This window comes from Stegodyphus dumicola, chromosome X2 (genome assembly GCF_044657685.1).
Source record: "Stegodyphus dumicola isolate Sdum_Otavi_A_Nest chromosome X2, ASM4465768v1".
Lineage (NCBI taxonomy): Eukaryota > Metazoa > Arthropoda > Arachnida > Araneae > Eresidae > Stegodyphus > Stegodyphus dumicola.
Window position 1 is genome coordinate 91819832 of NC_140781.1, and position 20173 is coordinate 91840004.

Consider the following 20173-nt stretch of genomic DNA (forward strand, 5'->3'; position numbering starts at 1 on the left):
TAGGTTACGCATTTTCCTCTTCTGGTCTTGAGACGCCTGTAGGAAACTGGGAACCCTCCCTCCTTACCAAGGAGGCTCCCTACAGATTCTTTGACTTGAGTTTAGTTGGCTATGGTCTATCTCTCTGAAATAGAAGGGATTAACACATTGGCAAGTACGAAACATTTTAGTGCTCTTAGTAGAGAATTAAGATGCAATAGAAGTAAGTTGCCACATTGAGAAAATTTACAGTAATACGACAATAAAATGCAAGACTGTACATAAATATGTAATAAGACGAAACCTACCATGCTGCAAAATGTGTCTATTGCGCATGCGTGAAGCATAAGCCATGCGAGGGCTAGACGCTACTAGAATCAGCCAACTTCCCAATATCATTTTTGCTAGTGTGTACGAAGGAGGACGTAGTGAAGTTTTTAAAAACTTCACTGTCTGTTTACTTTCTTTATATAAAGAATATTTTATTCAAGCTGGCGTTATGTATAAATGGGACGCATTTAACTGAGGATGAACTTCGTTTCGCTGAAAGGGTTAAAGAAGATATAAATTCTTTTATGAAAATATCTGGCTTTGAAAGGTAATTTATATTTTTCAGTTTGAGAATTATAGTTATTGAAAATACAGTTATGCGCACTTTTTTTTATGTGGAACGCCCGAAAGCGTTGTTTATTTTGTATGGGATGTGTACATACATTTTATGAAGTAATGATTGTCTTTTTTTCTGAAAATTTTCGGTAAGATACATGTTGCTGAAGTATATTTTTTGTTTATGCGCAAAACCGTAAGATCATAATAAAAGAATTTTTGTCCAATTTATGATTATGTTATTAAATATGAAGTGAGGTAATTAGTTTAGTAGCATCGCTTACATCTTTTAGTATATGTATTATTAAAATTGAAACAGCCCGCCCCAAATGACGAAGTTTTTACAGAGGAAAATACACAAAATAGGTCAGTTTATCGTTGATTTTGCTGCGGAATAGACCGTGTCATATGAAATTTAAAATAGTTATATGTTCCTTTCATTTATAAACTGGAAAACTCAGATAAGTAGATTCACCTGGTTTTTGTGCTTTTGTTTTTACATACGCTATCATATCCCTTTGCTTGTATTCTCTCTAGTTCTAAGTAATTATATATTTCTTTTGGATTCTGTATTTTGTTTATTTTTCAGCATGAATTAAAAATTTTTGTTATAGCATTTGTTAAATAATCTTATTAATTTTGCAGTGTTATACTAACTAACCACGCAATTTTTGGGTTGCTATATAAAATCAACTAAATTTTTTAATTTTATTTTTGTTTTATGGATGTGCGGTATGTATAGTATTTAGAATATCAGTGTAAATTTTCATGCTTTTTTTTTTTTTTTTTTTTTTTTTTTTTTAATTGGCACAAAGCATTTTCACTTTTCAAGTTCTGCATAATAGTGTGGTAGCTGAATTTCAGTGAGTAGGATATCCCTTGTTGTTTGTTCTGATAAGGTTAATGAGGTAGCAGTTGAACTTCTAACTGAAATAGCTTGATAAAGCAGTCAGTAAAATATGAGTATAAATTAAAAAAAAATATGAGGATATTGAATAACTATGGAAAAATGTCATTCATTTAAAAATGTGTGTAGGACTACCTTAAAGCAGAATGTTTTGCATTGTTCTGTAGCAAGCCTTCATTTTCTTAAAAACATTCTTCGGGAGATGTATCTGAAGTTTATGTAGTCGTTAGTAATGTATGTAGCATACTACACATTTTTAATTTTATAAAATATAATTTCTTTTTTATATAAAATGCTAAAACATTCAACACTAATGCACAAATCTTAGATAATTTAGGATAAATTCTTTCACTGATCAGTTTGAATATATATACAGTCAAAAGTCGTTAATTCGGACACCCATAATCTGGACCTCAAAGCTACAAACTTTCTGCGCATGCGTCGTGTTGATGCATGCGCCTAAGACCTTTACGGCTGCGAATATGCATGTGTGCATGCGCATAATACGTTTACGCTTGCACGTTTAATGTATAACGGACAGTATAAGCTAAGCTAAAATTATCTAATTTAGTTAATGTTGCAAATTGCGTTGTTCCTTAATCTTCGAATTGGATCTGGCTTATTATTTTTTGCAGACTGTTAGAGCAATTTTATAAAAGTAAGCTTGAACTTTCGATTATGTCAAATAGAATTTACGATATATATTTACTAATATGTAAAGGATGTACAAAGCGAAAGTATGTTTCGAAGTCCATTAAACAAAAAGTGGAATTGCTGCAAAAAATGGAAAAAGGCATATCCTTCGTTTCCGTAACCATTCTGAAATCTGTTTATCAATTTCACGCTGCTCTGCGGGCGGGGGGGGGGCAACATCGCGCAATGAATTGGAATTGATCTGTCAGCACTATCCTTATCTGCAGGGGCAGATGTTTTTATTTTATTTGGCTTATAATTCCTTACCAAATGTAGTTCTTCATCTCGATGTACTCCGTCTTTGATATGATTTAAAGCAAATTCCTCGTCATTATAATTCGCTTCCGATAGTGAAGAAAGTGACACAGAGGTTATTGAAAACGAAAAAATTTCAATTGACAAATTAGTCGGTATTCTTGACACAGCAATTATAGGACTTAAACAGCAGATCTTTGTAACTAAACAAGAAATTATGTCTGTTTAATATAATTAAAGAGAAAGTATTATCACATGAAATGAAGCAACTTAAACAACTTACATTGAAAGAAATGTTTAATAAAGTAAAAAAATAAATATTAAGCTTTTTCTTTTTGTAAATTTTGATACCCTTTAGATCATAATTGTTCTTTATTTCATAAATTACGGTTTCATATTTTTAATTTTATAATTTCTGCATGTCATCTTACCAGATTTAAACTGATGATCTATAATCCGGAATCGCCGATGAATCGCGCAATGAATTGGACGTTGATCTGTCAGCACTATCCTTATCTGCAGGGGCAGATGTTTTTATTTTATTTGGCTTATAATTCCTTACCAAATGTAGTTCTTCATCTCGATGTACTCCGTCTTTGATATGATTTAAAGCAAATTCCTCGTCATTATAATTCGCTTCCAATAGTGAAGAAAGTGACACAGAGGTTATTGAAAACGAAAAAATTTCAATTGACAAATTAGTCGGTATTCTCGACACAGCAATTATAGGACTTAAACAGCAGATCTTTGTAACTAAACAAGAAATTATGTCTGTTTAATATAATTAAAGAGAAAGTATTATCACATGAAACGAAGCAACTTAAACAACTTATATTGAAAGAAATGTTTAATAAAGTAAACAAATAAATATTAAGCTTTTTCTTTTTGTAAATTTTGATACCCTTTAGATCATAATTGTTCTTTATTTCATAAATTACGGTTTCATATTTTTAATTTTATAATTTCTGCATGTCATCTTACCAGATTTAAACTGATGATCTATAATCCGGAATCACCGATGTCCCGACGAGTCCGGATTAACGGCTTTTGACTGTATATATGTATTTTTTTTAAGGAGGGAGAGTGCATTAAATTGCTTCGGGGCCGCCAGTTTCGAAGTGGCGGCTCCGGAAGGAATTTGATGCGGTCGGCGAATGTATTTTAGTTATGCATTTGTTGCAAAGATATGTTTTACTTATTTGAAGTTTTAGTTTATTTTACATTTATTACTGTTAAACATGAACATGGGGAACATGTCAGAAAGATATATAAATATAAATCTTACTCAATGATTTGAAGATACAAATTTAATTAACTTTTATTTTTTTTTATTTTATTTTATTTTTTTTTTTTGAAAAAATGCTCATGTTTTGGCTAATGGTTTAGATTTTTTACTGATATACCCAACTTTTAATCCATTAAATCCTCTATATGAAGAAATCGGTGAAATATGCTTGACTTGGGAAAACAGCCGAGTAATGTTTGTTTAATATTTTATGCTAACTTATTAGCATTTTTAAGTCTGATTATTATTCTATTGCATTTTAATAATTATATTTAAATATAAGTTTGATTATGAGGGGTTAAAAAACTGCTTTTTTGATATAGGGTGTCTTTCAGCAGCTGAAGGGTAAAATTGTTGCACACTGGTAGTTCGTCTCGAAGTCAAGCCATGGCAAAAACACTTCCCTCTCCTTAAAGCAAATAGCCCGGGAGTGCTTTTGATATTTTAAATAATCCTAATCATATTTATACATGGACATATTTAGAAAAAAGGCATTTGGTTAGATTAAACAAATAACTTCCATAAATTAAAAAATATATATATATATTTGTTCCGAAATGGTCCTGAGGAAATAAAAATCCATTTCATTTTAAAATATTACGGTGTTTATTTTTACGAAAAGAAAATGAAAACGTAGTTTGAACAGACTCGCACCTTTATTATCATTAAGCTCACCTGCCAGATAGAATACTCAATTTCTGTTGCCATTCCAAAGAGGTAAGTATAAAACGATATAACTGTATTCATTTTAAACATTCTCCATACCTTGCAAAATGGGGATTTTGCAACATCAATATAACTTAAAGTTTCGAAACTAAAATTTAAAAGGATTTTGAAAATCAATAAAGTTCATATAGTTCCAAATTGTCAATAAATTCATAAGTCCAGTTTTTGTGGAGAATTTACTTCTGTGCCAAGACGAGTTTTTTCTAAAACACATTAGTTATTTCCTGTTCTTTGATAGGTGTATATTGAACCTTTTGATCGTTTTGTTTTATTTTATAAATTTGATCGTCTCCTACATTATTCTCCATGAAACAGAGTTTATCTGAATTATTGTTTAGTTCGAAAGGGAAGAGGCATTGAACTGGCCTAAGTACAACTACAGAGGATATTTGGTTGATCTTTACATTATGGTAACTTGGCGTTTTTTTGGCGAAAATTTGGCGACCAACTCTCCTACAGCAACCCTCTATTTTTTTTTCCCCGCCGCCATTTTGTCTCCACGAAGTAAAGACATGTTTCTTTTCTTTTTATCTACTGAACACTTCTTCCAACAATCTACTAGCCGAATTACACTTATGCTAGAATTTTTATCTAACAAAACTGCTTAATCATGACAAATATTCACTGCAAAATTGGGAAAAAGTGCACAATGCCATACTCCTTACGCGTTTTTCAAAATAACACATACACATAAACCATGTACACGCCGACTTATTTTTACTTAAAAAAAAATATCCCAGAATTGCACAAAAATGGCATTGCGCACACTCTTCACTATATCCATGTACACAGCTTTTTTCTCATAAATTAGAAAAATTTCACGAAAATACATGACAATTTTCTCAATCTTTAAACCAGGTAAAAAGAACATATATGAAATTACCTGATCGCGAAAAAGTATTTACCCTTTCCAAATATAAACATTTCCACATATAAAATAAATAAAATATCCAAAAACTTTTACCTCTAAATCATCTATTACATTATACACGTCACTAACGAATTCATACCGCAAGCATTACAAATACTTAGTATCAAATATTTAAATTATTTCCATGCACGTTTACTTCAACTTAAACGTGTACCAAATTCCTACAAACATAAAATTCACAAAATAACTATCATTTAATTAAAATATCACTAAACCATGTACACGTCGACTTATTTTGACTTAAAAAAACATCCCAGAATTGCACAAAAATGGCATTGCGCACACTCTTCACTATATCCATGTACACTGCTTTTTTCTCATAAATTAGAAAAATTTCACGAAAACACATGACAATTTTCTCAATCTTTAAACCCGGTAAAAAGAACATATATGAAATTACCTGATCGCGAAAAAGTATTTACCCTTTCCAAATATGAACATTTCCACATATAAAATAAATAAAATATCCAAAAACTTTTACCTCTAAATCATCTATTACATTATACACATCACCAACGAATTCATACCGCAAGCATTACAAATACTTAGTATCAAATATTTAAATTATTTCCATGCACGTTTACTTCAACTAAAACGTATACCAAATTCCTACAAACATAAAATTCACAAAATAACTATCATTTAATTAAAATATAATTAAATTCAAAAACACTACTTAAAATATAAATGAGCACATACATTAAATTAATACATACATAAATACCCATTTCGAATTCGCTTTAGTTACGGCCATGGGATCCAAAAATTCACGAACACTGTTTCACACAACACAGAATAAAGCCAAATACAAAATTTCCAGATTTTTTCCCGATTTCCCCCCTTTTCCGATTAAAGAACCGTAATTCGTCCATTAATATCACATGACATATCCCATAATCTCTCATTTCCCTCACACAAAATAATGCGTAATTGGAACTGAGTACTGCTCACATTATTACCAAAGTCCCAGGTAGTAACCTTTATCGCCTCCAAAATGTCGCCAAACTACCAGTTACCATAGTGTAAAGATCAACCGGATATTTTTAGCTTTATAAGATGCGTGATATTATCTTTCCCTGAGATCAGTTCAAGTACTCGACCCAATATCCAGTCTATTTGTTTCTTGTTGTCATTTCCGATGAGAACAATGTCATTCACTTTAATTATTCCTCTTTTACCCTTTGCAATGTTTCGGAGAAAGCCTAGATTTTCCATCTTAAAATGATTTCTAAGTCCTTCTCTAACTTGTTGCAAATATTTCCATCTGTCTATTATGCTGATAGATTTAATTTTATCTAAATCATGCACATTACTTCCAATTCCTGTGTAATTCTTTCAGCAGGATCTGAAATGCGTATTGTTTCTAACTTCCAAAATTGCGATGTTTCGACAGAGCATTTCATTAAAATAAGTAAACATAAAAAACAGACGTTGCATCATAACTACTACCTAAGAGAGTCCAGCCTAAAGTGGTTCTGTCAGCCACTAAATTCTTTTCAACAGAAACCGCATCACTTGTTACAACTTGTTACACTTGTTGTTTTTTACTTTTAAGGATTTGAAAAACCTCATTTTTAAATCTTGGTATGTTAGTACAAATTTGATCATATTTAATAATATCAAATTAAAAAAAATTTAGAATCAAGGCTTGATAACTTAGTTTTGTACATATCATGTGTCGAGAACGGAATCCTCCTTACCACCGAACAATACTTGCGATAAAATTAACTTGCCCTGTGTTATCAAATTACATTCTTTTGCAATCGAATTCTTAATATAACTTTTCTGAGAGCCTGAATAACATAATACTCTCACTGAATATGTTTTATTATCAAAAACAATATGTGCAATCAGAGTTTGTAAATATGAAATGGAATATTTAGATGAAATAGATAAAGTTTTAACTGCTTCTGATTCTTTTTCGTTTTCATAGTTTCTAATTTTGGAACACATTATAGAATAATGTTGACCTTTATATAATGCACATCTTACAAAAACTCGACATTTTAAACTCGTATGACCCGTTCTTAAACATTTAAAGTAGACACCTTTCCTCTTCAGTATTTTATTGCGTTCATCAATTGAAGAATCAGCAGCTGTAGCACAGTCTTGGGAATTATGATTTTTTTTCTATCGCAAAATATGGAAACTCTTTCTTTAATTCGAGAATTCTCTGTTGAAACTAAGGCAGCAGCCATAGGAATATCTTTATTTCTGCGGTTAATTCTTGAACTACCTTTTGTTTCGCCATTAAAACAAAATTTTCTTTCGTCATTAAAAGAACCTTTTAAGTTTTAATATTTCCTCGCCTTCTATTTCTATTTTTAAAAATTCTAATAACTCACATAAACAATTGCCAGGATTTTTAGTCAAAGCCTTTTAGGTTACCCTGTGTCTTTCCCAGATCTTAAAAATATTTTCTGGAATAGCTGACTCACGTAACGGGAAAAGCATAGCTGCGTATTTTGATTTAGTTATGTCTAAAGATTCTAAAGCACGTAACTGTGTTTGTACTTTGTCATAGAGTTGCGAAATTATAATATTTTTTCTCTTTTTAATAGAGACAATAATTCATGAACATAGAATTCTATTAAAAATTCTTCCTTCTCATATCTGGATTTTAAAAGCTCTATAGCTATCTCATTATTTTCTTTTAACGGTGGGAAATTTTCGATTAATTTTTGCACTGATGATCCAGGTTTCATACTAGGTCTCAAATATTCAAATTTATCATCATTTGATAATGAATGATCATCATGAATTTTGGTAAGCTGTCCCCAGTAACCCATCCAGTTTCTTAAATCCCCATCAAATTTTATTAATTCTATCTTAGGTAATTTTATCTGTGTTTTGAACCCAGTCTGTGATATGGCTTCAACATGCAAGAGTAATGTTTCAGTAAAATTTGTTTCTTTAATCTTAAGAAATTTTAATTCGTACTCATCACATTCCACCATTTCCTGTTCCACCTTATCTTCTGTCACATTTTTATCTTTCAGAAGTTCTTCTAAGTGAGTGGAACTTAGAGCATTAATCCTTTCATATTTTATTTTTAATGCTTCAAATCTTGCTTTCAGTTCTGTTTTATTCCCTCTACTGGAGATAAGTTCTAAACTATTTGCTTCAACAGTGAACAATTGTCAAAGAACCCGTCGTTCTGTCGTATCCATAATCTTAATGTGCAGTTTGAATCAAAAATGAAACTTAACACAGTAGTTCAATTTATGACTGAGTTTCATTCAAAAAAGCCTGTTCCGGGTGCCAAAATATGGCGAAATGGCCCTGAGAAAATAAAAATCCACTTCACCGGGTTTAAAATACTACGGTGTTTATTTTTACGAAAACGTAGTTAGAACAGACTTGCATCTTTTTTATCATTTTTTTACCTCAGTTGCCAGATAGAATATTCTAAGTAAACAACATAATTTCTGTTGCCATTCCAAAAAGATAAACATAAAACAATATAACTGTATTCATTTTCACCAATATTCGTATTAGAAGTACAATTAATTTATATAGAAGTTAATTCCTGTTTATGGCCAGACTCCCATATAATTAAATATTAAGTAGATAATTAAAAAAAAATTCATTCTAATTAGAAATTGTCTGGAAATACGAACAATAAGTTAGAAAAAGAGCATATTTTATTCTATAAAAATAATTTAATTTTATTCTGGAAGTGTAAAATTTAGGTACTATTCCGTTTTAGAGACCATAAAACATTGCAGCGAAATGTGCAAAAGCTCCAAATCTAGCAAATGTCCTCATTTAACTGCGTGCCAAATCTAGCGGATGCGCTGAAGTGCATAAATTTAGATAGTTGCATATTTATGTAAAAATGTAAAACTAATCTAAAAATAATACTAAAATGAATTTAAATTATTATAAATTTGTCAAATGTAATAAATTTAGTCTTTATTCACATAGTACAAAAAATTTGAAAGAAAAAAAAGTTTTAAATTATACTAAAAAGAATTTAAAATTATCTAACTTGGTCAACCATAATAAATTTAATCTTTATTTACATATGGCACAGTATTTGAAAGAAAAAATAGATTTAAACATTTAAAATAATTTTAGAAATTACAATGTATAATGTCGAGTCTAGCTCGACAAAGGAGTTGGTGTAAGAAATACGACATCGAGCCACATTCGACGTAGGAGTCCTAAGGGTTAAAAACTGGTTTTCAATTAAACCCTGTGGAGCAAAGTGATTGTTTGCTTTTAAAGGCCTAATAAGTTTAAAAACAAAGACCTATTGAATTTAATGCAATAAGTAATATGTATTAACTACTAATTAATTTCAAGTGTTTGGCTCAGATTGATTTTATTACTTAATCTCACTTCAGTTTTTGGCTCTGATGTTCCGAGAAATTAAAAACTGAATTTCAGTTGGAACCCTGTGGAACAAAGGGATTGTTTGCTTGTAATGGCCTGTTCCTTTGAAGATTAAAAACAAAGAACTGTTGAATTTAATGCAATAAATAATATTGTTAATGTTATGAACTCAAATTTATTTAATGCATTTATTTTGTGCTTTTGTTTGCATGTGCAATGTCTAATTTGTTTGTATAATACTATTGGCAACATCCTGCTGTAGTTTAGAAATACTGTTCTAAAGATATTGAAATGTAATGTTACCGCTTGTCTTTTCTTCGCTCACTGTAAAGGTAATAAATGCTCTCTTGGCTGTTTAATGTTAAATAAATTTTTATGTAGCTCTGCATCACTTACTTAATAATACTTTAAGAGGTAATGGGCCCAGCCTAACTTATCTGCGTTATAAGAAATTTTATTGCTAAGCCTAACCGCGTGAGTTCCTCAGAAGTGAAAACGAGTTTCATTGTAATCATGGAAGTATTTAGTACAGAAAAACTTAGTTTCACAAAATTAGGTGCGATGGAAGTGGATGGTTGAAGGTTTACTGATGGTAAAAGAAGGAGCTTTCGAAGTGTGTTCTGAGGAAATAGTCAAACCAGAGCCAATTGTCAAAGGTGCTCTTCTTGAAGTCCGGAATAAGTACAACCAAGAATTAACCAAGTTTGACTAGGATAATAAAGCTGCTCGTGGAATTTTTTCACCGATATTAGACTCAATTTGTGATTTAGTTTCCATGGGCAAAACAGCAAGAGAAATATAATTGAAGCTGCATGAATTGTTTGAATAGAAAAATAAGTAAACACAGTATGCATGCCAGTTGCAGTTTTTATCATTTGTGCATGATCCTACAGAAACAATGGCCATGCATATAGCAAAATATCTAGATAGAAAGTCTAGTGTCACGAATGCATGATTTAGAAATTAAACCAAAGGACTTTGTTATTATGAGCAAATTCTTAGAAACTATCTCTAATGAATTTGAGCCACTAAAAATGGCTTGGTGTGCAAGGCCGGAAGAACAGCAAACACTGCCAGAACGGAAGGGACTGCTAATTTCCGAAGAGCAAAGAAGGATGTCAGAGCCATGTAGGGACAGTAAACTTGTTGCTTTAATGCCTAAAGATACTGTTGGAAAAACTGCAAGCGCGCAAACATTTTCAAGAAAAAATGGGCCCATTAACATAGAAAACAGTACAAATATTTTAAATGTGGCCAAAAGGGTCACTTTAAAAGGGACTGTAAGAAAAATAATTACATGACAGTCAATCATGATGAAAAGTCCGACTATGGGGAAGCCTTTATTAGTGAGTGTCTCATTGTGACTGATAATAATGCTTGGGTAATCGACACTGGAGCTACTTGGCATATTACAAACAAAATTGACTGGTTTCAATTTGAGCATCCAGTTGAAGTAAGAGTTAGTAATAATGCAACAATGAAAGCTTATGGACATGGTTTGCCGTATCACTTAAAATGTTAGTACAGAGTTCGTGGAAAATGTACTGTATGCCCCTGATGCTGCAAGGAATATATTTTTTGTAAGCCAGGCACTAGATCATAGATGTGAGTTTAATGTGGCAAATGATAAATGTGAATTTTTGAAATCCAAAAATGTTGTTGCTGTTGGAATTCACTGTGGTAACTTATTCAAGTTATTGTGCAAAACCTTGTCTCCTGAAATTGAATGTAGTGTTGTGTGTCCCCCCTGAAGCGCAGGTAAGTGAAACAAATTCTCTTCAGCTGTGGCATGAAAGACTGAGACATTTAAATAAACAATATGTTAAAAGGTATTATAGTCCTATGGCATTGAAATAAAATTGGATAGTGATTTTTGTCAGGCCTGTATATTAGGAAAACAGCATAGGTTGCCATTCCAGAGTCATCAACAACATGCTAAAGAGGTTGTTGAAAACATTCATGTTCAAAGTATGCATGGTTCATTTGTTTACTGCTGCAACTTGCAACTTTCCTAATTTGAGACAAGCAGATGAATAAAATGGAATTAAAGTTCTTACCTTGATAAAGTGTAATCCAAGCTGTGGATGTAGAAAATACGATCATTATTAGCACACAGAATAACACATTTATTAGGTATTAGAAGAAAAAATATCTAGGGATGATTACAAGCATGGTTTACTGTCCATTGCATAACGTGAGAACGAAGCATATAAATGAGAATGTTTCTCCTTATTTTTGGATCAAGTCCAATTCCAGTTAGCAGGGGTGATGGGGATGTTAACGTCGGAGGGTGCAGTTTCATCGCTGATGTTATCAATTGCTCCACAATCTCCCACTCTATGAGCTGTTCCATCCGGAGTAAGACCAATTCCTTTTAACAAAAATTCCAGCTGTTGTCTGCTCAAAGGTTTTGTGAACATGTCTGCATACATCATTTTACTGTTGCAGTGTTGTAATTTAACAATTCCTTGATTTTTGTAGATCACAGTGATATTTCACATCGATGTGTTTGGTGTAACTGCTTCCTTTTTCTTTTCTGGATGCATGATATATTGTCCTCGAATACGATGTTAGCTTCCTGTTGAGCGAAACCTAAATCTTCCATCAGTTATCTAATCCATTGTAGCTCCTGCAATGTTAAAGCAAGAGCGATGTATTCGGCTTCTGTTGAAGATAAGGTGACACAATTTTGTTTCTTGCTTGTACATGATACTGTATTGTTTCCTATTTGAAATATCTGGGTGGAAATTTTCTGTCGTAGGTATCTCCTGTGCAATCAGCGTCGCTGTAAGCTTTGATGATAAATGCACCATTAGATTTTAGATGTAATTTATAATTAATATTAGGTCTCAAATATTTTATGATTTTAATTATACCGTTCAAGTCCAATGTTGATGGATTTTCTGCTAAGTAGTCTTGATACTTCTACTAAATATGAAAGTGCTCCCACTACTTCCCTGTATTTCCCATTATCGGGAAAAATATCATCCTGGTTGTTTTGGTTCTTCATAAAATTTGTAGTCATGGGTATATAGCCTAGTTTCTTTCATGACTCTCTATTGAATTTTTCGATCATACTTCTAATCTTGTTAGCTTGATGAAGTTTAAAGCTTCCGTCTTTTTCGATTTTGATTCCTAGATATGTAGATGCTTCTCCAAGATTTCAATTGTCGAAATATTCTTTGAGAATTCGTTTAACTTCATGAATTGATTCACGCTTGTCGCTCGCGACTTAATATGTCATCAACGCATACGATTATGTAAGTTCTTGCATTGTTCTCGATAAGTGTGAGGGAACATGGATCAGCTTTTCTGTGAACATATCCTTGTTTGCACAGGATTTCAGCTATCTTGTGATTCCAGTTTCTAGCTGCTTGTTTTAGTCTGTAGATACTTTTGTTTAATTTACAGACTTCGTTTGATTCTGAAGCAAAGATGTAACTTTCTGGTTGCTTCATATATATATCTTCTTTCAGATATCCATGTAGAAAAGCTGTTTTTACATCAAAATGATTTACGTGCATCTTCTTTTGAGCCGCTATTGCCAAAGTAGTCCCTATTGTGGTATACTTTACGACTGGTGCGAATGTTTCGTCGTAGTCGTGTCCAAATTTTTGGCAATATCCTTTAGCTACTAAACAGGCTTTATATCTAATAACATTTCCTGAAGCGTCAGATTTTGTTTTAAATGTTTATTTGTTTCCGATTTCTTTCTTTCCTTTTGGAAGATTGACTAGTTCCCATGTTCTGTTTCTCTTCAGTGCTTCCATTTCTTCTTTTGTGGATTTTAACCTCAGTTCCTTTTCTTTGTTTGGAAAAGTTTGTAGTTCTTCCCAGTCTTTAGGAACTTTGATTTCTTCATTCTTAGCCATGTATGGTAATCTGTTTGGTGGGATTCCCTTAGTCGTCCTCTGGGATCTTCTCGGTAATAGGGGAATTACTTCTGTTTCAATTCCTTCCTCTGTTATAGCATTTGGACATGGTTTCCTTGATTTATTTTCTTTAAATGGCCATTCTATTTCCTCATGCTGATCATTTAATTAATGAAGCATTTCTTCCTTCTTGTTTTCATCGAATATTACGCTTCTGATCACGACATTGTTTGCACGTGGCATGTAAATTCTATAGCCTTTAGTATAGTCACTATATTCAACAAGAATTCCTTTTTCTGCTCTTCCATCTAGTTTGCTTCTTTTCTGCTTTGGAACTAGATAATAGGCTGTGCTGCCGAAAACTCTGATATGGTTTAATTTCGGCTTCTTATTATTCCAGAGCTCGTACAGTGTTTTTTTCCACTGATCTTGATGGTAGCCTGTTTTGTAGATAGGTGGCTGTCATTACGGCTTCACCCCAAAATTCTCTTTTGAGTACTGAATCGAGTAGCAGGCATCTTGTCATTTCCATTAAGTATCGATTTTTTTCATTCTGCTCTACCGTTCTGTTGTGGTGAATATGCTACAGAGGTTTGATGTTCGATTCCCTATTCCTTTAGATATTCGTCAATCTCTTTGCTTGTATATTCTCCTCTATTGTCTGTTCTTAAGACTTTTGGTTTCTTTTCAAATTTGTTCTTTGTCATGGTTACAAATTGTTTTAATTTGGAGATAGCTTCATCTTTTGTAGCTAGCAGATAGATTGTTGTGTATCTCGAATGATCATCGATGAATGTTATGAAGTATTTCTTTCCTCCTAGTGATGTCGTACCGATTGGTCCACAATTATCTGAATGTATTGAGTCTAGATCTGATTTTGCTCTATAGTTGTTTAGCTTGGGATACGTGAATTCGGACATTTTGCTTCTGATACAGCATTCGCATTCTTTATCCTTTTTTGGCTTCTCCGTCAATCCTTATTCCGGTTGCCGAGTCATCATTCTTTAGCCTCTTGATTGCTTCATAATTTCTATGTCCTAGTCTTCTATGCCAAAGATGCCCACCAGCGGCCGAGCGGTAACGTCGCTGAACACTGGTAGTTCGGTCCGAGGTTCGAATCCCGCGAACGGGCTGGCTGCATGGGTGTTTTCGTGGTTTTCCCCATGTTTAACGTGTATACGAGCCAGTTTCCCTTAGAAAGTCCTCCACGAAGGCATCCCTCCCCCTTAGGCAGATAGCCATAGTGAGCTTTGCCATAATTAAATACACACACACACACTCTATGCCAAAGATCTATGCTATTTTCACTTCTTTCTGCAGCTTCAATTTTGGCTTTTCTTCTTTGAGATTAAATTATGGTATATAAAGTTCCTTCTGCTTTAGCAATCCCTGTGGTTTTATTTTTCTTCATTATTCTGCAAATATCTTCTTCAAATTCGACTGTAAATCCTTTCTTTGTAATTTTTCGCATGGATATCAATCCTCCTTCTAGGTCAGGAATGTACAGAACATCCACGAGTCTTGCTTCTATTTCGTTATCTTCGTTGTCTGTAGAGTCTTAAGTATCCTTCTCCGATACCTTCATACTTCATCTGAATGCCGTTAGCAATTGTTATTTGCTCAGTTTTGCTTTTATCTAATTTAGTAAAGTATATGTTATCGGTCATGTGACAAGTAGCTCCTGAGCCAATTGACCAGTTTGAGTTTTGAAATTTTCTTTCTCTGGTGACTTTGAACGTGTAATTCTCAGTCTTCTCAAGATTCTTATTTTTGTTTTCATCTTCATGTTTATCCTCGTTTACAGCAACTTTCGTTTTTTGTTTATTTCCATAATTTTCTTTATTCGCTTGCTTTTCATTCTTGAAAAATGAGTTACTTTCGTTTTTGTCTTTTTCTTTGTAGTAATTTAAGAATCCTTTTCTAAGTCCTTTTCTAAGTTCCTAAGTTTTTGCAATTATTGCATTTTCGTTGATTGAAATGCTTGAATTTTGTGCTAAAATTCGTTTTGAAGGCAGTTGTTTCTTCTGTTCGCATGCCTTCTTTTCTTCTCGGGCATTCGTCGATGAGTTTCGTTTTTGCGTATTCCAATGTTAGTTCTTCTGGGCGTGCTTCTAAAGCTGTAATAAGATTTTCGTAGCTTTTTGGTAAGCCGCTTAATACTGCAGCGTGACTCTCCTTTTTTTTTTCCACCGATTCCGTGCAGTTCGTCTACGATTTCAAGCATTTTTTTATGTGTTCTTCGAGTTTGTGTTCATTTTCTGCTTTTAACGTATACAGTTTTCTGAGAAGGTAAAGTTTACTGGAAAGATTCTTTCCTTCATGTGTTTTCTTTAATTCGTTCCATATTTCTTTAGCTGTTATTTTATTTCTTATGTGTGCGATTTGGTTGTCTTCTACAAGTAAACTAATGGTAGCTTGTGCATCTCTTTTGTCCATTTGGCGTTTATTTCTTTTGGTATGTTATGTGCGATTAAATCCCATAAATTTTCCTCTTTCAAGATCATTTCAAGTTTGTATTTCCATATTTGTTAGTTGTTATTAATTTCATGATTGAATATTTATTTTTGCAGCTAGTAGCCATTTCTGCTTTTAGAATGCGCAGTACACAACTATGTAGTTTTGTTTCGCTTTTGAAGACAGGCTTGGCTTTTTCTTTTTTTGGATTATCCAGCAGTAATTTATGGTAGAGTATCTTTTCTGTTTGTATTTTTATTCGTGATAGCTTATCTCAATATATTTTATGTGTTTAGTTGAAGTAAACATGCGCTCAGTCTCATAATCTAATACTGAAGGTATGCGTGGTTCATTTGTTTACTGTTGCAACTTTGCCAATTCGAGATGAGCAGATGACTAAAACAGAATTAAGGCTCTTACCGTGATAAAGTGTAATCCAAGCTGCGGATGTAGAGAAGGAATATTGGTTGGTTATTTAGATGATGTTGATGGTTATCGGGTATGGTTAAGAGGTACAAGAGAAGTAAAAAGAACTAGAGAAGTAGTGTTTACTCCTGAAGTTGTTTCATCATCCACTGTTGTTACATCAATTCTTGAAAAGCCTATCAATGTACAACCTTACTTATCAGACACCAATGAAGAGGAAAATAATCCAGAACCAGTTAATGAGGACATACAATCAGGAAGACAGCTGAGAAATCGACAAAACCTAAAAGCACCTGAAAGATTGAACGAGTGTTGTTTTGTGGAGTATGTGGAACCAGAGAATTATTTTTAAGCTGTAAATTCGAATAATGCCTTAGAATGGCAGGCTGCAATGGATGAAGAGCTGAAATCTTTACAGAAAATAAAACATGGTACTTAACTGATCTTTAGAGGGTAGACAAGCTATTTCAAATAAATTGGTTTACAAAGTGAAACATCATGCAAATGGAGATATCAACAAATTTATAGCTCGGTTGGTGGTTAAATGTTTTTCCCAAAAGGCAGGTATTGATTACTGTGAAACGTTTAGTCCTGTGGTACGTTTTGAAACCATTTGTTCTGTGATTAGTGTTGCTACTAATGAAATTCTAGATCTGATACAATTTGATCTGAAAACTGCATTTCTGTATGGAACATTGAATGAAGAGATTTATATGCTTCAACCTGAAGGTTATGATGACAAGTCAGGCAGTATAAGTAGATTGGTAAAAAGTCTGTATGGGCTTAAGCAGTCTTCTCGTTGTTGGAATAGAAAATTCAAAATTTTCTTGTCACGTTATGGTCTGAATTAGAGCAAGGCTGATCTGATCCATGTTTGTTTTGCAGTATAGATGAAGAACAAAAGTTGTTGCTAGCATTATTTGTTGATGATGGGCTTGTTGCCACCAGGTCTGTGGAGTCGGTAGGGAAAATGACACACTCCGACTTCTGGAATTTTAAAGACCCCAACTCCGACTCCCTCATATTCATATATATATATATATGTGTAGACATATACACGTGGGTTACAGCTTATTTCTGTAATATAAAAGAAATAATAGATGTTATAGGGGAAAAAAAACTAATGGCATATCAAATTATATTAATTAGCATTTATTATGAAATGAAGAAACTGGCGTTAGTTATTTCTAAGAAACAGTACAGCTTCAGCAAGATTTTATTTGTTTGAGGGCCGTAGATCTGATTTGATAAACTTGAGAGCTGAGAAGAGTCTTTCCACACTGTGAGTAGGAGGAAGAGCTGTTACTGTTAGGGCTATTTCTTTTAACTTTTCAGGATGTATTTTTATAAGTTCTAAAAAGAGGTGTCAAGTGCAGTCATATTTCTCTATTTCTTCAAAGACTGTGTAGAAATCTTGTTTGTATTTTTTCATTTTTATGTCTAAAGGCTCTTGGTTCTTTATTTTCATTCGCTTTGCCTTAGCCTTTTCAGTATTCTCCAAAAATATTTCTCAAAATCTAATTGTTCACTGGAAGTGGATGATAGAGACTCAGATGCAGTGTCTGCAGTTTGACTGTCCTGATTCAAATTCTCCAATTGTTCTGAGAATAATTTCATTCTTAATGAAAGTTCATAGATGGCTTTCTTTGCCTTTTTAATTTGTTCGTCATCCAAGAAAATTCGGTGTTTCAGATTTACATATATTGAACCCAGCAAGATCTCATTGTCTAGAAAACTAGTTTCTTGTTTCTTCATTGAAGAAATGATTCTTTCTGCAATAAACCCTCCATTTCAGAAAAAACAAACATCCCATACTTTCCAATTCTGCAAGATCATTCCACAATCTTTCTGTTAGTGAAACATTAGGGTTATCTACATCTTCTAAAAAGGTTAATTCTAAAAACCTCTTAATCATCAAATATGACTTCCTTTTCGCGTTGCTTGATCAATAAAAGCTGCTTTTCCTGCTCACTTCCTAAGAATGGCATCAATTTTGGGAGTTCTTGCTGCTATTGCTGCTTACCTAAATTTACCAGTGATATCTGTAACTAAATGAAGTAAGTGAATCAGTTTAATCACTAATGACAAATATTGCATCCATCCTCCTCCCTTATATTTATTTAGTAATATGCCAATAAAATAAAAAGTAACTATTTATTAATGTATATAGTTCATAAATAAAAATAATAACTCAGCTTGTCATTAATTTTTTTTCAATTCTTTAATTTCATTTCAAATTCAAACTGTCCAACAAAAACTGGGGTCAGAGTCGACCTGTTTTTAGTGACTCCAGCTCTGACTCATTTTACCCCAAAATCTGCCCGATTCTGACTCCACAGCCCTGGTTGCCACTACACATAAGTTTAAAGTCAATTTCTTTGAAGAATTGCAAAGAGAATTTTAAGTAACTTATAAAGATGCTGAATTTTGAGTCTTGAGATAAAAAGGTTAAGTAATGGTGATATATTTATTGGCCAATCGAATTATACCCCCAAAGTTTTAAAGAAGTTTAATATGTGGGATGCAAATCCTGTCTCTACACCTGTTGAGAAGTGTCAGCTTTGCAGGAGAAGATGATGACGATTGGCTAAACTGCGAGAAAATTCCTTACATAGAAGCTGTTGGTAGTCTGATATACTTGGCTGTGGCTACTCGACCAGACATTACTTTTGCAATATCATTTTGTTCACAATTTTTGGAAAAAGCTGATCACAGACACTGGTCAATGATTAAGAGAGTCTGATAATATGTTAAAGGAGCAATTAATTTTGGAATATTGTTCCAAAGAGCCTACAAACCTGGAATTCTGGAAGCATGTTGTGACGCTGATTATGCGAATGAACCTAGTACTCAAAAGTCAGTGTCTGGCTTGGTATTTAAATACAGGGGTGGAGCTATCAGTTGGACAAGCCAACACAAACAGTGTGTTTCTTTAAAGGCCACTGAAGGTGAGGCTACCGAAGATGTAATATGGCTGAAGTGTTTATTTGAAGACATAGCTCCTCTGAAAGTAATCCCATCAGTACAGGTTGACAATGCAAGTGCTGTTTGCCTGACTAAAAACTCATAATATCATCGAAGAACTAAACACATAGATGTTAGGTATCACTTTGTGCGTGATAACGTTTTAAATGGCGACTTCTATGTTGATTATATCTCTGGTAATAAACAGCTTGCTGACATTTTCACAAAACCATTGCCAAGAAAGTGTTTTGAAAGCTTTCTGCTCTTAGTATTCACAATACTAAGAGCAGCTTAGAGCTGCTCTTAGTATTGTGAACATTACTTTATAAACTGAGTTCAAGGGGAAGTGTTCTAATGAACTCAAAAATTTATTTAATGCTTTTGTTTGCATGTGCAATGTCTAATTTGTTTGTATAATTCTATTGGCAACATCCTACTGTAGTTTAGAAACACTGTTCTAAAGATAATTAAATGTAATGTTACCGCTTGTTCTTTTCTTCACACTCTGTGAAGGTAATAAATGCTTTCCTGGTTGTTTAATGTTAAACAAATAAAATTTTATGTAGCTCTGCATCACTTATTTAACAATACTTTAAGTAATATTTATTAACTTATAAGTAATTTCAAGTGTTTGGCTCAGATTGATTTTATTATTTAATCTCACTATGTGCTATTTTACATGTTCTACATTTGAAAATTTATATATATTAAGTGAAATCAATTAATTTACTCTGAAA

The 20173-nt window shown here is 32.9% G+C and overlaps 1 protein-coding gene across 3 annotated transcripts in view; it reads left to right on the forward strand.

Moving 5' to 3' along the window:
- Positions 1-203: 203 nt before the first annotated feature.
- Positions 204-20173, forward strand: part of LOC118192786 (coiled-coil domain-containing protein R3HCC1L) — a 79598-nt gene continuing 59628 nt past the window's right edge. Inside the window, exon 1 of one of the 3 annotated variants that reach the window (XM_035363808.2) lies at positions 204-577. In XM_035363808.2, coding sequence (XP_035219699.2) covers positions 555-577 — 23 coding nt within the window. In that variant the 5' untranslated portion in view covers positions 204-554. The remainder of the gene's footprint in view (positions 578-20173) is intronic. The other 2 variants (XM_035363816.2, XM_035363804.2) reach the window with 2 other exon arrangements.